The 22,058-nt window shown below is 35.5% G+C and overlaps 2 protein-coding genes across 2 annotated transcripts; one reads left to right on the top strand and one right to left on the bottom strand.

Moving 5' to 3' along the window:
• Positions 1 to 390: 390 nt before the first annotated feature.
• LOC107688111 (COP9 signalosome complex subunit 1-like) lies at positions 391 to 9,596 on the top strand. The gene is made up of 14 exons (XM_016485677.1): positions 391 to 522; positions 2,114 to 2,206; positions 3,016 to 3,197; positions 3,310 to 3,474; positions 4,653 to 4,788; positions 5,027 to 5,104; positions 5,198 to 5,258; positions 5,681 to 5,766; positions 5,889 to 5,983; positions 6,105 to 6,210; positions 6,345 to 6,425; positions 6,855 to 6,992; positions 7,276 to 7,410; positions 8,929 to 9,596. Exons 1-14 carry the CDS (start codon positions 490 to 492, stop codon positions 9,001 to 9,003), a joined length of 1,464 nt encoding a protein of 487 aa, XP_016341163.1. The 5' UTR covers positions 391 to 489; the 3' UTR covers positions 9,004 to 9,596.
• A 683-nt stretch (positions 9,597 to 10,279) lies between these two features.
• Positions 10,280 to 19,490, bottom strand: LOC107688109 (tRNA-dihydrouridine(16/17) synthase [NAD(P)(+)]-like). The gene is made up of 14 exons (XM_016485676.1): positions 19,429 to 19,490; positions 18,836 to 19,077; positions 18,608 to 18,716; positions 17,822 to 17,872; positions 17,628 to 17,740; positions 17,292 to 17,374; positions 17,106 to 17,209; positions 16,844 to 16,991; positions 14,732 to 14,828; positions 14,529 to 14,614; positions 14,188 to 14,354; positions 13,645 to 13,682; positions 13,416 to 13,491; positions 10,280 to 12,568 (listed from the first exon to the last, which is right to left on the bottom strand). The coding sequence occupies exons 2-14, from the start codon at positions 19,070 to 19,072 to the stop codon at positions 12,462 to 12,464; spliced, it is 1,416 nt and encodes a 471-aa protein (XP_016341162.1). The 5' UTR covers positions 19,073 to 19,077; positions 19,429 to 19,490; the 3' UTR covers positions 10,280 to 12,461.
• Positions 19,491 to 22,058: the final 2,568 nt, after the last annotated feature.

The raw sequence follows: 22,058 nt of genomic DNA, 5'->3' as shown, positions 1-22,058 counted from the left end.
TCTAATTAGTACTAAAAAGTTGTACATCATATTTTAACCATTTTAAATAGCAGAGGTCATAACATTATTATCTTATGACCAAAATTATGACTTTACAAAAACACATAACACAAATAAAATATGAGAACATATGATAAATAGAACAATTTAACAAATCTTTTCAAACATAAAAAGTCAGAAACGAACCCAAGCAATAAAGAGGGTCGACAGAATTTACATCATTTTACTTAAATGTACTAAGAAACTAAGGACCAAACAGCAGACGGTGTCTCAATATAAAATCAGTCACTCAATTTAGAATGGGACTTGTAAATGTGGTTTCTTTTGACATTTCAAGCCAAGACTCATCTTATAGCCTTCAACCTGCAGAATGTAGCACCCGCATGAGAGTGCAGTGACTCGCCAAGTGTCGAGGTAGTGACGTCGACCACGCGCACTCTTCATGCCCCGGATGTGTTTGTGTGCTCTGTTTCTGCAGAGGAGGAGGAGATGCCACTACCCGTGCAGGTCTTTAACTTTCAGGTAAATTAGCGCCTTTAAATGCTTTTTCGCCATCTTCCACAACACGAGAGTAGGTAGAAGAAGCATACCGAGTTGAAGTGCCTCTGTTTACAGTGTCAATTCCTCACCTGTCCCAGCCGTTGAGAGCTGTTAGCTCGTCTAGCATGAGCTCGTAAGTCAGAGCGGCCCTCGGGACGCGACAGGCACTTCTCAAGTTTAGCGGCAGGGCGCCTCTATCCGCCCGAAGAGCGAGACCGATGTATTTTCGACAATAAATACATCCAATAGAGCTGTTTTGGTTTACACCCAAAGTGGTCCAGTGGTTTTTTTAGGGGTTGTTTGTGAAACACTTGTGTAGGAACTTTCTTTAGCCGGCTAAGTGTATTTAGCAAGCTATCTCGTTAGCAAGCTGTCTGTTTTGTATCAGCCAGTGTGCTTGAATTTCAGGCTGTGTCTCAAAACATAGCAGATTGCCTGGCTAGAACGCATTTTAGTCATCATTCAGGTGTTCCACAACTTCATATGATGCTCTAAAACACTGTCTAGGTAGGCAGCTGACTAGGTTTTGAGACACAGCCTCCATTATTTGCTTGCAGAGATGAATATAGAGCACTGAATATTTCAATTTAAGCCTGATCTAGTTCACTTGACCAAAATGGTTAATCACTGTGGAGCTGCTCATATTTTATTGAGCAGTATTTCAATTTTAGAAACCCTAGACACATTCAGTTATATTAGACTGTCATTTATGAAACTGTGCATTATAATGTAGTTAATCAAGAATGACAGACCAGCAGTTATGTAATCTTAAACATGTTTAGTGTAGGAAAGTTTGTGTGGTCAACGATGTAACCGCTTATTCAAGATGGGTGGAATAATGCTATTTTAAAGAATCTGTTATTGAAAAAACAAAATATTTGACTAGTAAGATGAAAATGAGTGGGGACGTTTCCCTCTCAAAGTCTTTTGTGGTTATGAACCTGCATCAAAATGTTGCATGCACGATGCCGGTGTTTACTTGTCGCTGCCACTTTTTTCATCTAGTGAATATCTTTAAATCCTCACTTCTAAAATAGAAACATTCTTCCATTTGTTTGGTTTATATTTATGTGTTCAGTTCAACAACTTTGACATGTTCTTGTCTCGGAGCTGCTGCCACCCCAGTGTGATTTTATAAGCATCCGCCTTCTTGCAGGAGAGTTTTCAGTCAGGTCAGCAGGATGCTGAAGGGCAGGTTCAGGGCAGGATCAGGGAAAGCTTGAATTTTCCAGTCAGATCAGCCTCGTCCTCATGGGTAGAGCTGAACTTCAACAGTCAAAGAAACGTGTCTGATCTGTTCATGGAATTTACTACTGGATTCCATGTGTACAGCTCAAGCTCCTCATCATACTCACTGGAGGTAACCACACAATGAAGGCAAATAGGATGTGAGGCCATCTGAAAGCCTTGGAGCTGATACTCAGTGTTGTGGTATTATGTTTTTCTTTCTACACAAGATTGGTTTTGGTGGTAAGGATATTGGTTACTTAAAAATGTCCATTTTTGTTTGTCACGTACACTTGAATACTGTCCTCCAGTGTAGAGTGTTAAACAGAGTGTTCTGTATTGACAGGGGTCTGTAGAGCCCATGCAGATAGATGCTGACCCTCAGGAAGACCAGCAGAATGCGCCTGACGCCAACTATGTTGTGGAAAACCCGACATTGGTATATATCGTTGTATACAATTGTGTACTAGCTTTGTTAATTTGTTTGCTTTTCTAAATCATTAACTCCTTATTGTTAAATTATTTTTAACAAAAAGTTGTAATTTTTGATAGAGATTCTGGCCAATAACCAGTAAATGGTCGATATAAAAAATATATATTAAAATAATTTAATATTAAAAATAAAAACATACATAGTTTTAAATGCAACATGGGGATTCAGGCATCACAGTATTTATTATAAAGCACAAAAGATTTTCATTTTGAGATTTGCTAAAGATTAGCATTTGACATTAAATTATTAGCGGCATTAAATATTTACCTCATCATTATTTTAGTATTATTTATATATTATAGTATTTATTAAAAATTTAAATGAGCTTTTTTTATATTTTCACATTTAATGTGAATGTTAGTTTCAATTTTAGTTTATTATTTATTATTATTATTTTTGTTATGTGCTTTTGTAATTTTTATTAGTTTTTATTTTTAATATTTCCATATCTTTCCATAACTTATCTCTTTTTAGTTTAGGTTTTTTTAAGTTTTTCATCTAATATTTATTCTTTTATTTCAGCTTTATTTCAATTAACAAAACTATTTTAATAGTTTTAGTTTAGTTTAATAGTATTAGTTTCAACAATAACAGCACTGCTTTACCTTTGCCCTTATCTAATGCTCATTTAATCTAAGTATAAAAAATGGGCAAATGAGCATCTATCATATTGTTTGATAATCAATATTGTGCTGTTATGACATACCACAACTTTTTGTTGGACTCTTGAGAGCTGATTTTTTATTTTTGTACAGGATCTAGAGCAGTATGCCTCCAGCTACAGTGGGCTGATGAGGATCGAAAGGCTGCAGTTTATTGCAGACCACTGCCCCCAGCTACGTGTGGAAGCACTGAAGATGGCCCTGTCCTTTGTCCAAAGAACCTTTAATGTTGATGTCTACGAAGAAATCCATCGCAAACTCACTGAAGCCACAAGGCAATTCAAGTTCATTTCTTTTCTACAATCTAGCATGGTTTCCTCATGGAAACATTACATGTATGACTTTGACAAAGGTTGTACTAAATGCTTAAAAATTGTGTCAATACAGGGATGTGCAAGGTGTCCCAGATGCGGTACCGGAGGGGGCAGTTGAACCCCCTCCTCTCGACACAGCCTGGGCAGAATCCACCAGGAAAAAAGCCCTGCTCAAACTGGAGAAGCTGGACACCGACCTCAAGAACTACAAGGGAAACTCCATCAAAGAAAGCATAAGGTAAGGCCACACTGAATTAGTGTTAATTTCGTTAACGAAGACTATGACGAGACTAAAATGTATTCAAAAGGATAAAAACTTTACCAAAAACCTCTTTTTATTTTCGTCAAAAAAAGGAGTTCAAATCCCCGAATCAGAGTTTCGCTGTTACAAGCATACATTTTCTGCCCGGTGTTTTGCTTATTTTAAGCAATCTGGCAACCATTCGCACGCGCTCGCTCCTCATTGCAGAAGTGCCGCCGCCGATGATCTGAAAACACCGACAAACAAGCTGGAGTTTAGCGATCTAAATAAAAGCATCACTCAGCCGGTCTGTGTTCTGTCATGAGATCTCGACTGTATTGTTTGCGATTGTGATCGCTGAATAAATGCACTTACTCAACCGCTGTTGTTTTAATAGAGAAATAGGCTATTGCAATTTGGAATTACTAGGAATTTCACTGTTATAATATTTTTCGTTTGTTTTAGCTGTTTTCATAATGTAGACACAGAGATTGCATAAGTCTTTGGTATTAAATGATATAATAAATAGCCTATAATAAATCAATACACTAGATGAGGTAAAATACACCATGTATGTGTCCACATTCTATTGATTTGTGCTTACTGCAGAAAGTGCAATACCTGAAATGCAAAAGTAAATTTATCAAATGACAACAATCATTATGATTATAATTTTGAGAAAAACTATTTTTTATCAGTTTAACCATTATACAGAATGATGAAAATGTGACTAAGATTTCATTGACTAAAACTTGACTAAAATGCTCATACATTTAATTTACTTAAACTTGACTAAACAAAAACAGGACAAGGTTGTCTAAATATGATAACTAAAATTTACATTTGAGTAAGACTAAGACTAAATTAAAAATGGCTGCCAAAATTAATACTGTACGGTTAATTCATAATCTTATTGCTAAAATGTCAAGTTTTCATTGGCTAAAACTAGACTAAAGTACTTCAGGTTTTCTTGGACTAAAACTAGAGTAAAATGTTGAGACTAAATAGGATAAGGTTGACTAAATATGATAAAGACTAACAAGGACATTTTAACAGGAGACTAAGACTAAAATGAAAATAGCTGACAAAATTAACACTACACTGAATGTCTCATTTTTATTGTCTGTGATGCTGTGCCTTGGGGGTTTTTTTTTTTTACATCTGCATGTGTTCAGGAGGGGTCATGATGACCTTGGAGATCACTACCTTGACTGTGGTGACCTCAGCAATGCCCTGAAATGCTACTCCCGAGCCAGAGACTACTGCACTAGCGCTAAGCATGTCATCAACATGTGTCTTAATGTAATCAAGGTATGGACTTGTTGTTTTCCCTGACCATCAACTGATGTTTAATGATGATACAATATTCATGAAATAGCATACAGTTTTTTATTTTTCCTTAAAGCTTAATTCCATGCTTAAAATATCAAAATTCAGCCTGCATATAACAGAATTTTCTGTTGTACAGTTATAAATCTTGTTGTTTCAGATAGCTTAAAAATTCAGGCAGTCTCTAACAATTCATCCAAACAACCTGAATATTTTATAGGTTAGCGTTTACCTCCAAAACTGGTCCCATGTACTTAGCTACGTCAGCAAGGCTGAATCCACTCCAGAGATAGCAGAGGTAGGAGCAACCTTTCATAATGGTTACGAAGCCGAGAAATTTCAAAAGAGAGTGAATCTACAATTATGATTTTTGTATATCTCTGCAATCTAGCAACGAGGAGAGAGAGATAGTCAAAACCAAGCTGTTCTAACCAAACTGAAATGTGCTGCAGGCAAGTACATTATTTGTATTTCATGAATGTTAAGTGTATTTGTCTTTAAAATGTAGATGCATACAATCATTATTTTAGTATGTTTTTACAATGTGTATACAATTATATAATGGATATAATTGATATATGGATATATATATATATATATTAGGGGTGTAACGGTACACAAATATGACGGTTCGGTACGTACCTCGGTTTTAACGTCACGGTTCGGTATGATTTCGGTACAGCAGGGGGAAAATATATATATATGTATATATATATATATATGTGTGTGTGTGTGTGTGTGTGTGAGTAATTTGCATTACTGTATTATTATAGTAGTCACATTTTTAGTCAATTCCTGTGATTTGTACAGTATGTCGTGTAAAAATGGTTTTGACCTTTCTTGTGATTTGATATCATCTCTCTTGTGACAATAGGATTGGCAGAACTTGCCTCAAGAAAGTATAAACCGGCTGCCAAGTGCTTCCTGCAAGCCTCCTTTGACCACTGCGACTTCCCTGAGGTTGGTGTCATTTTCAGCCTTGTTCTAATGCCACACCAGATATTTCTAATAAATTTTTTGTAGATAAATAAGATGCAGTGTTTTCCTACATGGTGTAATGAGACGCTCTATTTGCTTTTTAGCTACTTTCCCCCAGTAATGTAGCAGTGTACGGGGGGCTGTGTGCATTGGCTACATTTGACAGACAGGAACTGCAGCGAAATGTCATCTCAAGCAGGTGAACTTTCTCACTTTCAAACTAGGTGTCTTAATTAACACGAGGTAGATTACTAGTGTTACTGGTTACATTTGGATAAAATTTCATTGATTTAATTTTACTCGTCCTTTTGTTTTTTTAGCTCCTTTAAATTATTTTTAGAGTTGGAACCACAAGTCCGTGATATTATCTTCAAGTTTTACGAGTCAAAGTATGCATCTTGTCTGAAAATGCTGGATGAAATGAAGGTAAGTTTACTGATGTGTGTTCAGTTGCTAGGTCTTGATTTAGCAAAGTTTCAGACACTGATTCTTTCTGTTATCATTTTAGTTGAAATTGTGATTCATGTGTTTTAATCATGGTGTTTATTTTTGTATTATAGGATAATCTCCTCCTAGACATGTATCTGGCCCCTCATGTAAGAACACTGTACTCACAAATCAGGAACAGAGCCCTCATACAGGTACGTAAAGGGATATGTGAGTTTGGTCTATGAATTTTATTTAGTTGCCGAACCATGACTTCAACTTAATCTGATTTTAAAGGAATAGTTCATCCAAAAATGACAATTGGATGATTAAATGATGACAGAATTGTCATTTTTGAGTGAACTATCCCTTTAAATATGTAGAATTCACAACAGCGATGTTCAATATGTGCTCAAAACTGGACTTATATATTTGCAAGGCATATTGACACATGCACATGATCAATGAACATCAGGTCATCCCTGTTTTTCAGCCTTGCTTGACATAGTTATATTGATATGGAATGCTGAAAGTTGAAAGTGTAATAACCATGAGATAATATTGGCTCCGGCTCCTAAAGTATTAGCGTAGTTGCATTTACATGACCAATTGATTAACCTTTGTCTTTTATTTTCCACGGGCAGTACTTTAGCCCCTACGTGTCAGCAGACATGAACAAAATGGCCGTGGCCTTTAATACCACAGTGGCAGCTCTGGAGGATGAACTGACCCAGCTGATCCTGGAGGGCCTGATCAATGCTCGTATCGACTCCCACAGCAAGGCAGGGCTGCACTCTCTCATTTGTTACCCTGACACTTCTTTTTCTGGAACAATGTTCCCTTTTCTTGTTGCTAAGCTAAAATACTTTAGCTGATTTTTGTGTCAATACCTTGAATTATATTTATAATCCACATTTCTCTTGCTTGGTCATTGAGCTCCTTACCTTGAATAACACACACCATGTTGCCTTTTTTGGCTAAAACAAGGAAATGTTCTAGAAACAGCCTTTGGTCAAGATTATGCATTAAAATGTTTCATCAGTGAATTGAAAACTGTGTTTGTAGATCCTGTATGCCAGGGACGTGGATCAGAGAAGCACAACCTTTGAGAAGTCTCTACAGATGGGCAAAGAGTTCCAGAGACGAGCGAAAGCCATGATCCTGCGGGCAGCTGTGCTTCGTAATCAGATACACGTCAAGGTAACAGGGACCCCAGGGTAACGTGTCCTCGCTCTGCTTTGCTCTTCACTTCACCATCACCTGACCATCTCCTTCCCTTCAGCATGAGTGTCTCAGAGCTCTTTTGTATTTCTAAGTCAGCATCAAAGTGCTGCATTTATTAAAACAGTTACACGTCTGAGGATGCGTCATTAACATTGTGATGCTTTGAGATGAAGCTGTACAGTATCTTCTAATTGAAATGAGAAGCTGTACAGTATCTTCTAATTGAAATGACTCATATAAAGGAGCCTCAGCTGTATTACTGCACTTATAAGCAAACTGCATGTGAGTTTTGTTGTACTAAGTGAATGTTAAATTAATATTCTGGGTTCATTTTAGGTTAATCTCAATTATCAGAACTTGTCTCTTTAAAAAAAAAAAAAAGCAAAAAATCTGGGTCACAGAGAAGCACTTACAATAGAAATGAACCGGAACAATCCAATTACTTGCTGTTTTAGCAGTATAACCAAAAGAAGTAGATATGTCTATATGAAATTATATTTCTGTTCAAAAGTTTGGGGTCAGTAAGAAGAAAATGCTGTTCTATTGAACTTTCTATTCACCAAAGAATCCTGAAAAAATGTATCCCTAAAATATAAAGCGTCACAACTGTGTTCAACATTGATTATATATATATATATATATATATATATATATATATGATTTGCAGCATATATGATTTCTGAAGGATCATGTGACACTGAAGACTGCAGTAATGATGCTGAAAATTCAGCTTTACCATCACAGGAATAAATTATTAAATAAAATGTAAAATATATTAAAAGGTGGAAAGTTAAGTTGTAATAATATTTGACAATATTATTTTTACTGTATTTTTGATCAAATAAATGCAGCCTTGATGAGCATAAGAGACTTCTTTTAAAAACATTCAAATATGCTTACCCAACCCAAACTTTTGAATTGTAGTGTATATACAATTTTGTTGCCAATACAGCATAACATAAACCCTAAAATGACTGTATAAATGAAGAGAACAACTTTATAGTTCAAATAATAAACTTTTTTTTAATTGAAGCATTAATGTCAGTGCTTTTATAAAATAAGCTTCGGATTTCTTCTATTAAAAATTGGCCCTATTTCCTTCCATTGTAAGTGCCTCACGAGAACCTCAAATTTTGCATTATTTTTTTTAAGTTTTTTTTTTAAATTATCAACCTTATGCCACAAATGCTGTGGATTGAGCTTATCTTGTAAATATTTTCAAATCAGTCCACTAGCTTATTGCATTTAGGCAATCAACTAGATGCAAGTTCCTTTTAATATGTATGGAAAAACTGTAAGCCCTCTGAGATCTTGTGAGGTTCTGTTCCCTGCGAAAGAGCTATTAGATTTTGAGACACAGAAAAATTGAAATGCTTGTTATACCCCTAGTCTTCATCTGTCATTCTTCAAGTATTCCAGCATGCATTTCCTTCCCAGTCTGTTTCTCCTGCTCTACGTGATGCTTCTCACTGATCCCTCTCATTTCTTTTGCAGTCCCCTCCAAGAGAAGGCAGTCAAGGGGAGCTCACACCTGCCAACAGCCAAACACGAATGAGCACCAACATGTGAAGACTCGACCAGATGCCTCTCCTAGGAAAGTACACGGGGCCACTGCCGCATCTTAGGCCCCAGTTTAGAAATCAATTATTTCCCTGCTGAAGAGAGAAAAATCACAATCTAAAGACTTTATTTAAGTTGGGAAGAAGATATCTGTTGTCTGTATTAAAGACAAGCACACCCTGTTGCTCGAATGAAAAGGAAAAAAAGATAAAAAGAGAAAGGCGGCCCTTAAGCTGTACTGGCCTGTTGTTCTTTGTAAAGGATGCACTTTCCTCTGTATCTTGTGACAAACCTTGATTACACATTGAGAAACCTCATCACGAAATATGCTTTTAAAATAAACATACATTCAAAAAGATGCTTCAATCCGGAAAGTTTTTTTCTGTTTCTAGTGTTGCAACTGGAAATGCAAGACTGATTTGAACACTCTTTAGAGTGATTTCAGTGTCATCTCTGTTTAATAACATTTAGTTATTTCTCTGTTGTGTTGTGTTCTACTGTTTAAGTAAGACTGTTACCCCAGTGAATTATCATAAGCTGGTCAGTGACATTCAAAGGTAGACTACTTGCTTTTATGGCCTTGAATAAACTATACCTAGTAACATTTAAGAACTATTCAGTTTTTTTGGTCATATTATTAGAAAAGGAGAAATGCTAATTTTAACACTTCAAAATTTGAGCAAAATTTCCAAAATGTATAAAGCGTCACATCTGTGTTCAACATTGATTATATATATATATATATATATATATATATATATATGATTTGCAGCATATATGATTTCTGAAGGATCATGTGACACTGAAGACTGCAGTAATGATGCTGAAAATTCAGCTTTACCATCACAGGAATAAATTATTAAATAAAATGTAAAATATATTAAAAGGTGGAAAGTTAAGTTGTAATAATATTTGACAATATTATTTTTACTGTATTTTTGATCAAATAAATGCAGCCTTGATGAGCATAAGAGACTTCTTTTAAAAACATTCAAATATGCTTACCCAACCCAAACTTTTGAATTGTAGTGTATATACAATTTTGTTGCCAATACAGCATAACATAAACCCTAAAATGACTGTATAAATGAAGAGAACAACTTTATAGTTCAAATAATAAACTTTTTTTTAATTGAAGCATTAATGTCAGTGCTTTTATAAAATAAGCTTCGGATTTCTTCTATTAAAAATTGGCCCTATTTCCTTCCATTGTAAGTGCCTCACGAGAACCTCAAATTTTGCATTATTTTTTTTAAGTTTTTTTTTTAAATTATCAACCTTATGCCACAAATGCTGTGGATTGAGCTTATCTTGTAAATATTTTCAAATCAGTCCACTAGCTTATTGCATTTAGGCAATCAACTAGATGCAAGTTCCTTTTAATATGTATGGAAAAACTGTAAGCCCTCTGAGATCTTGTGAGGTTCTGTTCCCTGCGAAAGAGCTATTAGATTTTGAGACACAGAAAAATTGAAATGCTTGTTATACCCCTAGTCTTCATCTGTCATTCTTCAAGTATTCCAGCATGCATTTCCTTCCCAGTCTGTTTCTCCTGCTCTACGTGATGCTTCTCACTGATCCCTCTCATTTCTTTTGCAGTCCCCTCCAAGAGAAGGCAGTCAAGGGGAGCTCACACCTGCCAACAGCCAAACACGAATGAGCACCAACATGTGAAGACTCGACCAGATGCCTCTCCTAGGAAAGTACACGGGGCCACTGCCGCATCTTAGGCCCCAGTTTAGAAATCAATTATTTCCCTGCTGAAGAGAGAAAAATCACAATCTAAAGACTTTATTTAAGTTGGGAAGAAGATATCTGTTGTCTGTATTAAAGACAAGCACACCCTGTTGCTCGAATGAAAAGGAAAAAAAGATAAAAAGAGAAAGGCGGCCCTTAAGCTGTACTGGCCTGTTGTTCTTTGTAAAGGATGCACTTTCCTCTGTATCTTGTGACAAACCTTGATTACACATTGAGAAACCTCATCACAAAACATGCTTTTAAAATAAACATACATTCAAAAAGATGCTTCAATCCGGAAAGTTTTTTTCTGTTTCTAGTGTTGCAACTGGAAATGCAAGACTGATTTGAACACTCTTTAGAGTGATTTCAGTGTCATCTCTGTTTAATAACATTTAGTTATTTCTCTGTTGTGTTGTGTTCTACTGTTTAAGTAAGACTGTTACCCCAGTGAATTATCATAAGCTGGTCAGTGACATTCAAAGGTAGACTACTTGCTTTTATGGCCTTGAATAAACTATACCTAGTAACATTTAAGAACTATTCAGTTTTTTTGGTCATATTATTAGAAAAGGAGAAATGCTAATTTTAACACTTCAAAATTTGAGCAAAATTTCCAAAATGTTTGAACAACACTAAGCCCAAGGAACAGATGAGAAACACCCCCCATACAGAATAACCACAGCTCTGTACACACATTTACATTTATGGACCGTATTGGATTAATTCAAGGGGTTTTCTGAGTAACTGTCCCACATATTTAGAATAAGGCACTGAGTTGAGTCCTGATGCTTTAAAGTAAGGTGTGGAAAAATAAACATGTCGGTTTATAATAATAAGAAAATGTCACTATATTGAACCAAAGTTGTATTGGAGTTGCATACTTTTTTGAAACGCTCAAAGAATGACAAAGACAAAGGCAATACAATCACGGCAATAAGGGTAAGGTATTTGAATCAGACAACATATTTAAAAAAATAACAAATTCACTAGGTCAGGAATCTTTGTAGTGTAACTTTCCTCATCTCTAAAATGAATGTCAGTATGAGTGTGTGAAATAGTCACAATGATCATGACCATACAGGAATGTAATTAGAGATCTCAGAGTAAAAGTACATTTATGTACATGTTCAAAAAAAAACAAACATAAAAATGCATTAAAAGTCAAAGGTGTTTGATTGTGGTTGCAACATACATATCTGCCATATCTTTCGTTTTGGAAGACAAATATAGTAAAAATGCAGTTCAAATAATGTTTGAGTGAAGATGTCCATCAGTGTATTTCCACAGAGCGTCCCAAGTTAAACGTCCAGCTCCTCTAAGGTGAGCAGGGAGCAGTACAGGTTTGTGCAATAAGAGTGGTTGCTTCATATACCACTTTCCCAGTAATTATCAAAATATACTATTCTAATAAGCAATCTTAAAATATTAAGAACATGGAACTATTCACCCAACAGCAGTCCAGAAAGTGGTACTTCGTTACAGAAAACAATGACTCTACAGATGGACTAGCCTAAGTAACAGTAGCACTGATCTTTTCTACGCCTGTTTCTTTGCATGTTCAGTTAATTTGGTGTGATATGGATCCAAATCACATATCAACAGTGACAAACCAATTTTGGCTACAAATGCAGTCTTGTACCTCCAATTCAGTGCAGCAATGTGAAGTGATAAATCAGTTCAATGTGTCTTCAGATGTCACGGTTGCCCATATCCAGCACACATCTGCTTTACAATGGATCATGGACTGCAGTGGAAACTGTCCCATTAGTCAGCCCACCACCCGTATCTGATTTACACTGTTTCAAAGCCTTGGTTTTGAATCTCAATCCATGGCCTATAACCCAAAAATGAACAGAGAGCAAACAGTTAGTCTTGTAGAAGTTGAAAGACATTACTAGATACATTCAGATACATGCTGGTAAGGAGACTATATCATAACATCGGAACAATTTTGTTTTACAGTTGGGAAAATATTGATTTGATTCCCTGCTGATTTTGTAAGTTTGCCCACTTACAAAGAAATGAAGGGTCTGTAATTTTATGATAGGTTTATTTTAACAGAGAGACAGAATACCAACCAAAAAATCCAGAAAAAAAAACACATTATATAAAGGTTAGAAATTGATTTGCATTTCAGTGAGTGAAATAAGTATTTGATCCCCAAGCAAAACATGACTTGGTGCAGAAACCCTTGTTGGCAAGCACAGAGGTAAGACGTTTTTTGTAGTTGGTCACCAGGTTTGCACACATCTCTGGAGGGATTTTGATCCACTCCTCTTTACAGATCCTCTCTAAATCCTTAAGGTTTCTTGGCTGTCGTTTGGCAACTCGAAGTTTCAGCTCCCTCCACAGATTTTCTATAGGATTGAGGTCTGGAGACTGGCTAGGCCACTCCATGACATTAATGTGCTTCTATAATATTTTCCCCACTGTAATTTTAAACATTCTTACAAGTTAATGTAACTTTCTCTTAGGCTCTTTAACAAAATATTCGGCTCAAAATGTACACGATAAAATATTTTAGCAAATAAAATCCTAATGTCCCATTCTTTACAGTATTAAATCACTAAACATCTCCAAACTAACTTGTTCACTATGCAGCTTGTGAAGCTACTGCGAGTATTACTGATCAAGTCACTTTGCGGTTCATACACAGTGAAACAGCTGGTTCATACACTAACCAGGACAATCAGCCACTTCCTTGAAAGCCTTCCTCTTGCAGCAGCCACGGCACAAGTTGAACACACACTTGTTCCCCTGTTGAGGGAGCAGAGTAAAATTAATTTGCCTTGTTTACATCTGTGAATTTAAGATTTTTATAAAGCACAAGAAATGGCTCTGTAAACACTTTGAGAATGAATACATCAAACCCATAAAATAGTCAGATGAAAGAAAAGATAAAAGTCTTACTTTAGGGTTTCCACACTGCTCACACTTAATATATTTAGCTGAAGAACACAAAGAAGTAAAGGCAATGTTACTTTACCTAAATCTATAAATGTTAGCCAACATCTCAACGATAATACACTACTGTTAAAAAGTTTGGGGTCAGTAACATTTTTGAAAGAAATTAATATTTTTATTCAGAAAGGACGCATTTAATTAATCAAAAGTGAAGACATTTATAGTGTTACAAAAGATTTCTATTTCAAATAAATGCTGTTCTTTTGAACTTTCCATTCATCAAAGTATCCATAAAATATTAAGCAGCACAACTGTTTTTGACATTGATAATAAGAAATGTTTCTTGATCAGCATATTATGATGATTTTTGATTGATCATGTGACACTGAAGATTATTATTATTTTTTTTTAAATATCTTACTGACCCCGAACTTCTGAATGGTAGTGTATTCGCAGGTTACAATAATATGCACTGTGCCATTCATGTCACTTAAAGGCCCCATTATGTCTGCAGGCATTAGGAAATATTGGGATAAGATTTAGCCTTACGTTTCAGCTCTGGACAGAAGTTTTTGTTGGGGTTACGGGCTTTCTTCTTCTGCTTGTTCTTGGACAGGGAGTCGTTGGATCCGTCGCCGTCCTCCAGTGCCCTCTTTACACTCACAGCTTTTGTTTCCGGTGCTTTCTGCCCATTTTCAGTGTTTGGATCCTTGGGCCTGCAAAATATTCCAGCCTCACAATCAAGTTCCAATGTAACCACTGTTATATTCAAACTAATTTATGTCTACCATGGACAGAATTTTTTTCTTTGAACCTTGGCTTTGACCTATTTAGTAAGTGTCCAAGATTTTGATTGATATTATACTGTTTTGCTGAGACCACAGACTCACGGTGGTCTGACGTAGGGCTGGCATATCCAGTGAGGAAAGGGAAGTCGAGTCTGAGTCCATTCTGATTCATCTTTAGCCATCTCCTTCTGTAACAGTAAAAAGCAACTGCTTCAGAAAATTAAATAAGCCTAATGTAATAAATCTTTCTGTCTTGGAATAAAGATGGACTGATGAAGAATTTGTAATCAACAAAATTCCTTTACCTGGCAACGTTGTTTCAGCTGTCTGTTGACCTCTGCAACCCCAGCTACGTTTTTCGCTTTGGCCAGCTCCTCCCTCAGGTCTTGATGTATCTGTAAGCTGTTGTAATAAAAAGACATACTTATTATGGAATTCACCAGTCATCAACTTCCTGTTTGGGGTCGGTAAGATTTTTGAAAGTTTTTGAAAGAAGTCTTTTATGCTCAACAAGGCTGCATTTCTTGATCAAAAATACAGTAAAAACAGTAATATCATAAAATATTATTACAATGTATTCCTGTGATGTCAAAGCTGAATTTCAGCAGCTATTCCTTCAGTCTTCAGTGTCACATCTAACAGACACATCCTTCAGACAGAAACATTTCTTCTTCTTATCAATGTTGAAAACCATTATACTGCTTAATATTTTTTTTTTTAAACCTGTGATAAATTTTTTTCAGGATTCCTTGATTAAGAGAAAGTTCAGAAAAACATTTATTAACAAGCATTTATTTGAAATTTTCTGTAGCATTATAAATGTGTTTACTGTCACTTTTAACTAATTATATGTGCCCTTGCTGAATAAAAGTATTAATTTCTTTTAAAAAAATCTTACTGACCCCAAACTTTTGAATGGTAGTGTATTTAATGAACTCTCTTAATTCATTAAGAGTAAGGATGCACGATATTATCGGACCGATATCGGAATCAGCCGATAATGGCTTTAAATGTAAATATCGGCATCAGTCCGATAAGAAAAATTTTGCCGATATGTCTTGCCGATAAGATGAATACATTAACTCACATGTGCTCATGGGTATGCTAGCGATTAGATCAGTCAGCATTGTGGCTCATTTTTGAAGCAAAGTTTTGCCTGAATGGTGATTAGATGCAGCGATCCAAAACAGTGTATTTAAACTGAGAATGCACATACAGAATGATGCCTTTGGTGTGTGATAAACAGTAAACAGTAATAGCACGCAGTGGCAGCAGCGGCAGCCTCCCCCGGGTCCTAACGCCCGCTCAGTAAAGAGTTTTAATTCCATAGGGGGCGCTGTTGGCCTACTTCTAATAAAATGAAAGTAAAATACACAAATGCCATTTATACTGTTTCTGATTAAATAAAGCAGTAATTTATGTCATAAAATCATGTGTATGTTTTGATTTAAATGTCAGAAGCTATAGCTTACATGAATAAAAAAATTACAAACATGACACTTGTAAATTAAATAATTTTACATGTACTGATATATTCATTACAAATACCATTTATACTGTTTCTGATTAAATAAAGCAGTAATTTATGTCATAAAATCATGTGTATGTTTTGATTTAAATGTCAGAAGCTATAGCTTACATGAATAAAAAAATTACAAACATGACACTTGTAAATTAAATAATTTTACATGTACTGATATATTCATTACAAATACCATTTATACTGTTTCTGATTAAATAAAGCAGTAATTTATGTCATAAAATCATGAGTATGTTTTGATTTAAAGGTCAGAAGCTATAGCTTACATGAATAAAAAAAATACAAACATGACACTTGTAAATTAAATAATTTTACATGTACTGATATATTCATTCATGTGTAATATGTTATATTTTTAAACAAATTATGAGCTCTAAAAGATATTTAGAATTTTTACAACTCTTTTGCTTTAGACCATCTACAAATGTTAAATCTTAAAATAAAATGCTAAGGTTACCACTGCATCTTTCTGGAAAAAAATGCAGCAATTAATATATAGTTTATTTATAGTCATTTTCAAAGCATCAATGTACTGTCATTATAAAAGAACTTCATTATTGTTTATTTAATTCTAACAAGTAAGTTCTTGCTAAAAACGAACCAAAATTTAAAAAATAATATTAAATAAAATAATTTTAATAAAATTAAAAATAATTTGCTTATAATTTCCACACAGGAGAGACTTGGTATTGTTTCCAAACAAAAGGCAATATATCGGTATCGGCATCGGCTATCGGCTATCGGCCAAAATAAGTTGAAAAATATCGGCATATCGGACATCGGCAAAAATCAAATATCATGCATTCCTAATTAAGAGTGTAAAATCTCAAGCAACAGCAAAATATCAGTGTCAAGCATCAAATGTGAACGAACATACGTGTGGTGCCATAGTTTAAAGATGTGAGCACGGACATAAGACAGACTACAGGGTGGGTGTTTCTCCACAACCTCCAGGTACTCCTCAGCCATCTCCCACACAGGTGGACTACAGCCTTCAAACAGGGCAGGATTGTGAAGATTCCCTTCTGTGAAAGTAATGTCTTCATATATTTATATTACTGCATTGCGAAATATCAAAGTAGGAGTTTTTCTGTACAAGTACGTTTATGAATCTTCTCTTTGCATGAGGAGAGTGTTACCTGCACTCATGACACCTTGTACTCCAGTCTCCTCCATGCAGCGCTGAACATCACTCAGGTGCTGGATGTTTCCATTGGCGAAAACGGGAATGTTTACAGCCTCTCTACACAAGTAAAATAAAGGTACACCATCAGGAAAAAACACTAAGGACGGTCAAAGCCAGTAGCAAGTGTTGTCTCTCTTACCGTACAGCTTTTATGTGCTTCCAACTTGCAATGCCTGTCAAAGCCCCCTTTTGATCTTTAGTTCTCCCATGAACTGTGAGGAGCTGTAAAAAATGTTAAAGATACCAAACCATCAGCAGCTGGTTCAAGAATATATGAATGACATTAGACTGAGATTTGAGGTAATGCAGTGGTTACAGCTCGTATAACAAACATTTACAGATCAGTTCCAGGTTGAAGAGACCTAAGCCTCACTCACTCAAGTGGGCTCCTGAGAAAGGTGCTTATTCCCAGGTCACTCCACATGCACTTTAGACAAAAGTATCTGCTATATGACAAGCAATGGGAACACTTTACCTGGCATCCAGCCTTTTCCAGCATTTTGGCATACTTCACAGTTTTCTCAATCTCTGGGAAGACCCGGATTTTGCAAGTAATGGGCACGGAAAGTTTTTCATCAGCCAGTTTAACTGTAAACGACAGCACCTGAATAAAACACATTCTCTACATGGTTCACATCTGCACTGAGCTATTAAAATAAGACAACTTACTCATTTTCTCAAGAAGGTCCCACTCGTCTTGAAGAAACACACCATAATGGCCTAGGAGAGAATTTAAGTGACGTGACGTGGCATTTAGTATATAAAACCATGATTTGCACTTCTTTTTGCGTTTTATTTTACATTAATCACCAGTATGACAGAACAGGAATGTTTCGGCTGAAAGCCTTCTTCAGTGTGTTCTAGGAGATCATTTAAAAATGAGCCGTACCAGGGAAACAGGGACGCACTTTGCTAAAATTTGAGATTTCATTGAACACTTGAAGCAAATATTTATAGTTCCAAACTTCATATGTTAAAAAACTGCTGTTAAAAAAGTTTTGGGGTCAATAAGACTTTTTAAATGTTTTGAAAGACGTCTCTTATGCTCACTAAGGGTGTATTTATTAAATAAAAAAATACAGTTAAAACAGTAATACTGTGAAATATTATTACAATTTAAAATAATTGTTTTCTATTTAAAATTTTTTAAACAATTTATTTCTCTGATGGCAAAGCTGAATTTTCAGTATCATTACTCCAATCTTCAACGTCACATGATTCTTCAGAAATCATTTTAATATGCCGATTTGCTGCTCAAGAAACATTTCTAACAATTATCAATGTTGAAAACAGTTGTGCTGTTTATGTTTGTTGCAATAGTGATAAATTTTTTTGTTCAGGATTCTTCAATGAATGGAGTTCAACTGAACAAAGTTGATTTGAAATAGAATTCTTTTGAATGGTGGTTTATTTCTCACATACAACAGAAATGAAGTGTCAGCTGAGTTTTGGTACCTCTTTTTGCAATCATCTGTGGGCAGCCCAAATTCAGATCGATGGCATCGCAGTAATCCTGGGCAAGTAGAGCAGCCTGGATAAACACCTCAGGATCATTGGCACAGAACTGTATGGAGATAATACTGTAAATAACTCACACTCCATATGAACACTCTCCATCACCGCATGGGGAATGGTGTGTGCGTACTTGTGTTTACTGATGCCAAAGAGGACGGAGAGACCCACCTGTGTGATGAGGGGTCGGTCATCCTGGTTGAGCTCGTTATACAGGTTCTCCCGACGGTAGTTGGCATCCCTGACGAACACCTGGGCGTGCAGCATGGGCGTGTAGCAGAGCTCTGCGCCATGTCTGCGGCTCAGCAGCCTCCACGCGAGCTCGCTCTGGTCCACCATGGGCGCGACCACGTACCGCGCACCCTTCAGAGTGCTCCTCCAGAACTCGAACCCACAGGGTTTCGTCATGCTGCCTACATAGCATAGGATGAAATCACAATGACTAACGTTACATGAAATCATAAATTCACAGACATGCATACTATTTGCTTGCTTGCCTAAATTAGTTCAGCACCTAAAATTAACATAACACGCTAGTTTGATTAGCAGTAAATTAATCTTGTGTCTGTCAAGTACTAAACATTTTGGGAATGAGTTTCAGCAAAAGAAACTAGTCTGAGACCACGGAATGACTTGTGTTACATATCTGAAGAAACAAACTATGAAAGGCAAACACATTGACAGAGCTTATATGTTAACTAGGAGATTCTATTAGCTGTCATTCTTTTAAAACTGCTTGTATTGAGACAAGAGCACGCACTTACAGTAGCGTAAGACCCAGTCACAGACAGCAGCTCTATGCGGCACATGAACTGTTGTTTGTGTCGTGGTGAAATACATCCGTGAGGAAACAATAAACCTATTGATTTATTCCGGGGGTTATGACAACATATTACACTGCTTAGAATAACTGCTGAGTGGGTTGTAAATTATGTTTTTGTTCAAATGTAAAAACCAGTCATGTCGTCTTTGTAATGTATAGATATATGCTTTGTATATGATCGTGTTCGTATACGCAAAATCCCTGTTTGCGCCAGGTCAATCGAAAGGAATTCAGTAAGGCAAATCTGGAATATAGAATCTTAAAAACCTCGTTTCGATTTTTCTCTTTCAACTATGACAGATTAGGTGAAATAATCATTTAAATCCGTACTATAATTGACCACTAGATGTCAGTGTTGACCTAATCATTTTTGCTGACATTTTTAGATTTTCAAAAAGCTTCATTCTGTGTGATTTATATAAGCTTGTTTCCTCATGGGGATCAAAAATGTCCCCATAAGGACAAGGATTTTGGATATTGCCATCTTTGTGACTGAGGACATTTTGTCTCCGTAATACACACACGCACACGCACACGCACACACACTTATTTGCTATTTTTACTCTTCATTATACAAAAATACTGTACCTTTTCTACTATTTGGCCCCTTAAACATGCTGTTTACTATGATAGTGTACAATGGGGCCTCTAATTAAAAAATATAATTCAATGGCAAAATACTCAGAATTAACCATGAAAAACATTTCTTTGTACTCATCAGTGTTCAATTGATTTTTATTTTTCTAATATACTTCTTTATTTTTCTAATATACGATCTTTAGAGCAGTTGTATTGTTGAATACATCGTATTGAGTTGAATACATCATTACATCAAGAAGCACTTAGAGATGTGTTGTTTTTATGGTTAATATAAATATAGAATGCCTGTGATATGTTATCTTGACATTTCCCTTTATTAATAATAGAATCAACAGGCATGCAATTGTTTCCTCACGTTTCAGGACATTTGTGTTGACAGAGCACTGGTGAAAACACTTGTTACAGAAAGTACCAGTTAAACTAGAATCTACTTAAGAGCATTCCCATTTTGTCAACTCTTTGTTGTGAATGCATTCGTTTTCCTCTGTTTAGATATTATAAAGTATTATTCATCACTGCACTAATACAGTGTGTTGAAGCTAGAGCTCTTTTAGAAAGCTGGTATGGCTGTTAAAGTGGGCGTTCACTGTGTTTCCTGGCGCATTGCTCTCAACGTGACTGAGCACATGCAAGGGAAAGCTGAGTATTTCAGTCATGTGACTCTCACCTATACAGCCTCAAGTGTTGGCTCTGCTCTGACCAATCATGGTCCACTGAATACAATGTCAGCTTCTGTGGGCGTTATCATAGAAAAGTTGTTTTTCAAAACATACGGCCAAGAAAATGTACTTATATGTAAATATTTGTTGTTTTGTAATTATGAACAAATGTTCTCTCACCTAAAGCATTAGGACAACTAACTGCATCCTGTTACATTGTACAGCTGCATCTCTAAAAATCATGAAATATGAATTAAATGAAGCTTATTAAAAAAGCTATTAAGCAGTACCTATAATTTAAATAAATTTAATTGTGTTTCTTATCAGCAGGCAACAGCAGGCAAAAATGTACACCAATGAGTCATTATATACACAAGGTCCTGTAACTATTGACTCTTAACTATTCCACTTCCTTATAGGCTTCATATTGATGTGAGTAAATCATCTGCTTTATGTTATTGTTTACCTTTTTAGCTGCTATTTTCACTATGAAGAATCAAGTAAAGTTGTGAATATGTTCAGTCTGCATGCTTTCTGCAGACTGTATGCTTTTGATATAAAGCATATAGTCTATGGCCTTTTACTTGTTTCTCTGCATAAATTTCAGAATAATTTTTCCTTAATGCTTTGCTTCTGAATATCGAGTCAATTGGAATTTAGATTATATTTCTGATTATTAGAAATTGCTTTTTAAAAATATTTTAATAACGCAGGTGCTCATATTCAGTCAAGCAAGCAAGTCTACTGTAATAAGCAAACAAAGGATATAAAACACTTTAATCCCAATCGATATTAGTTTTACAATTGTTTCCAGGCCAGTTGCATAAACATAAGACTGTGTCTTAAGAACTAGTTTGACTAACTAGCAGTTAACCAAGTGGTTATCAGTCTTACTTTTCAGATTCAAATTAGATCAATCTATGTTTTTATGTAATAGACTTAAAAAAATGATGACCAGTCTTGCAGAAAAAATGAGGTGTCTAACTTTTAAGACTAGTCTAAGACCAGAGCAACCGGCCACTGGAACTACTGTAAGTCTATAAAGTCTAAAAGTCTATTTTTATTTGATTACATAAAGAGAGATAAGATGTGTTTAACATAAGTTTCAACTTCACAAACTGGTTTTGCAAGTTATCTTCCTGAAACATTATGATGAACACATCCAATAAACACCCGCAGATGTAAACTTTGTCATTTTCAGTATTGAACTAAGTAGGCTACAATAGAGAAGCAAATGTATAAATCTAATTCAGCAGTGACATATCACCTGACTTATATATATATATATATATATATATATATATACATAATG

This window comes from Sinocyclocheilus anshuiensis, unplaced genomic scaffold (assembly GCF_001515605.1).
Source record: "Sinocyclocheilus anshuiensis isolate Anshui unplaced genomic scaffold, SAMN03320099.WGS_v1.1 scaffold249, whole genome shotgun sequence".
Classification (NCBI taxonomy): Eukaryota; Metazoa; Chordata; class Actinopteri; order Cypriniformes; family Cyprinidae; genus Sinocyclocheilus; species Sinocyclocheilus anshuiensis.
Note: the sequence above shows the minus strand (reverse complement) of the source record. Positions and strands in the feature narration are given on the sequence as shown.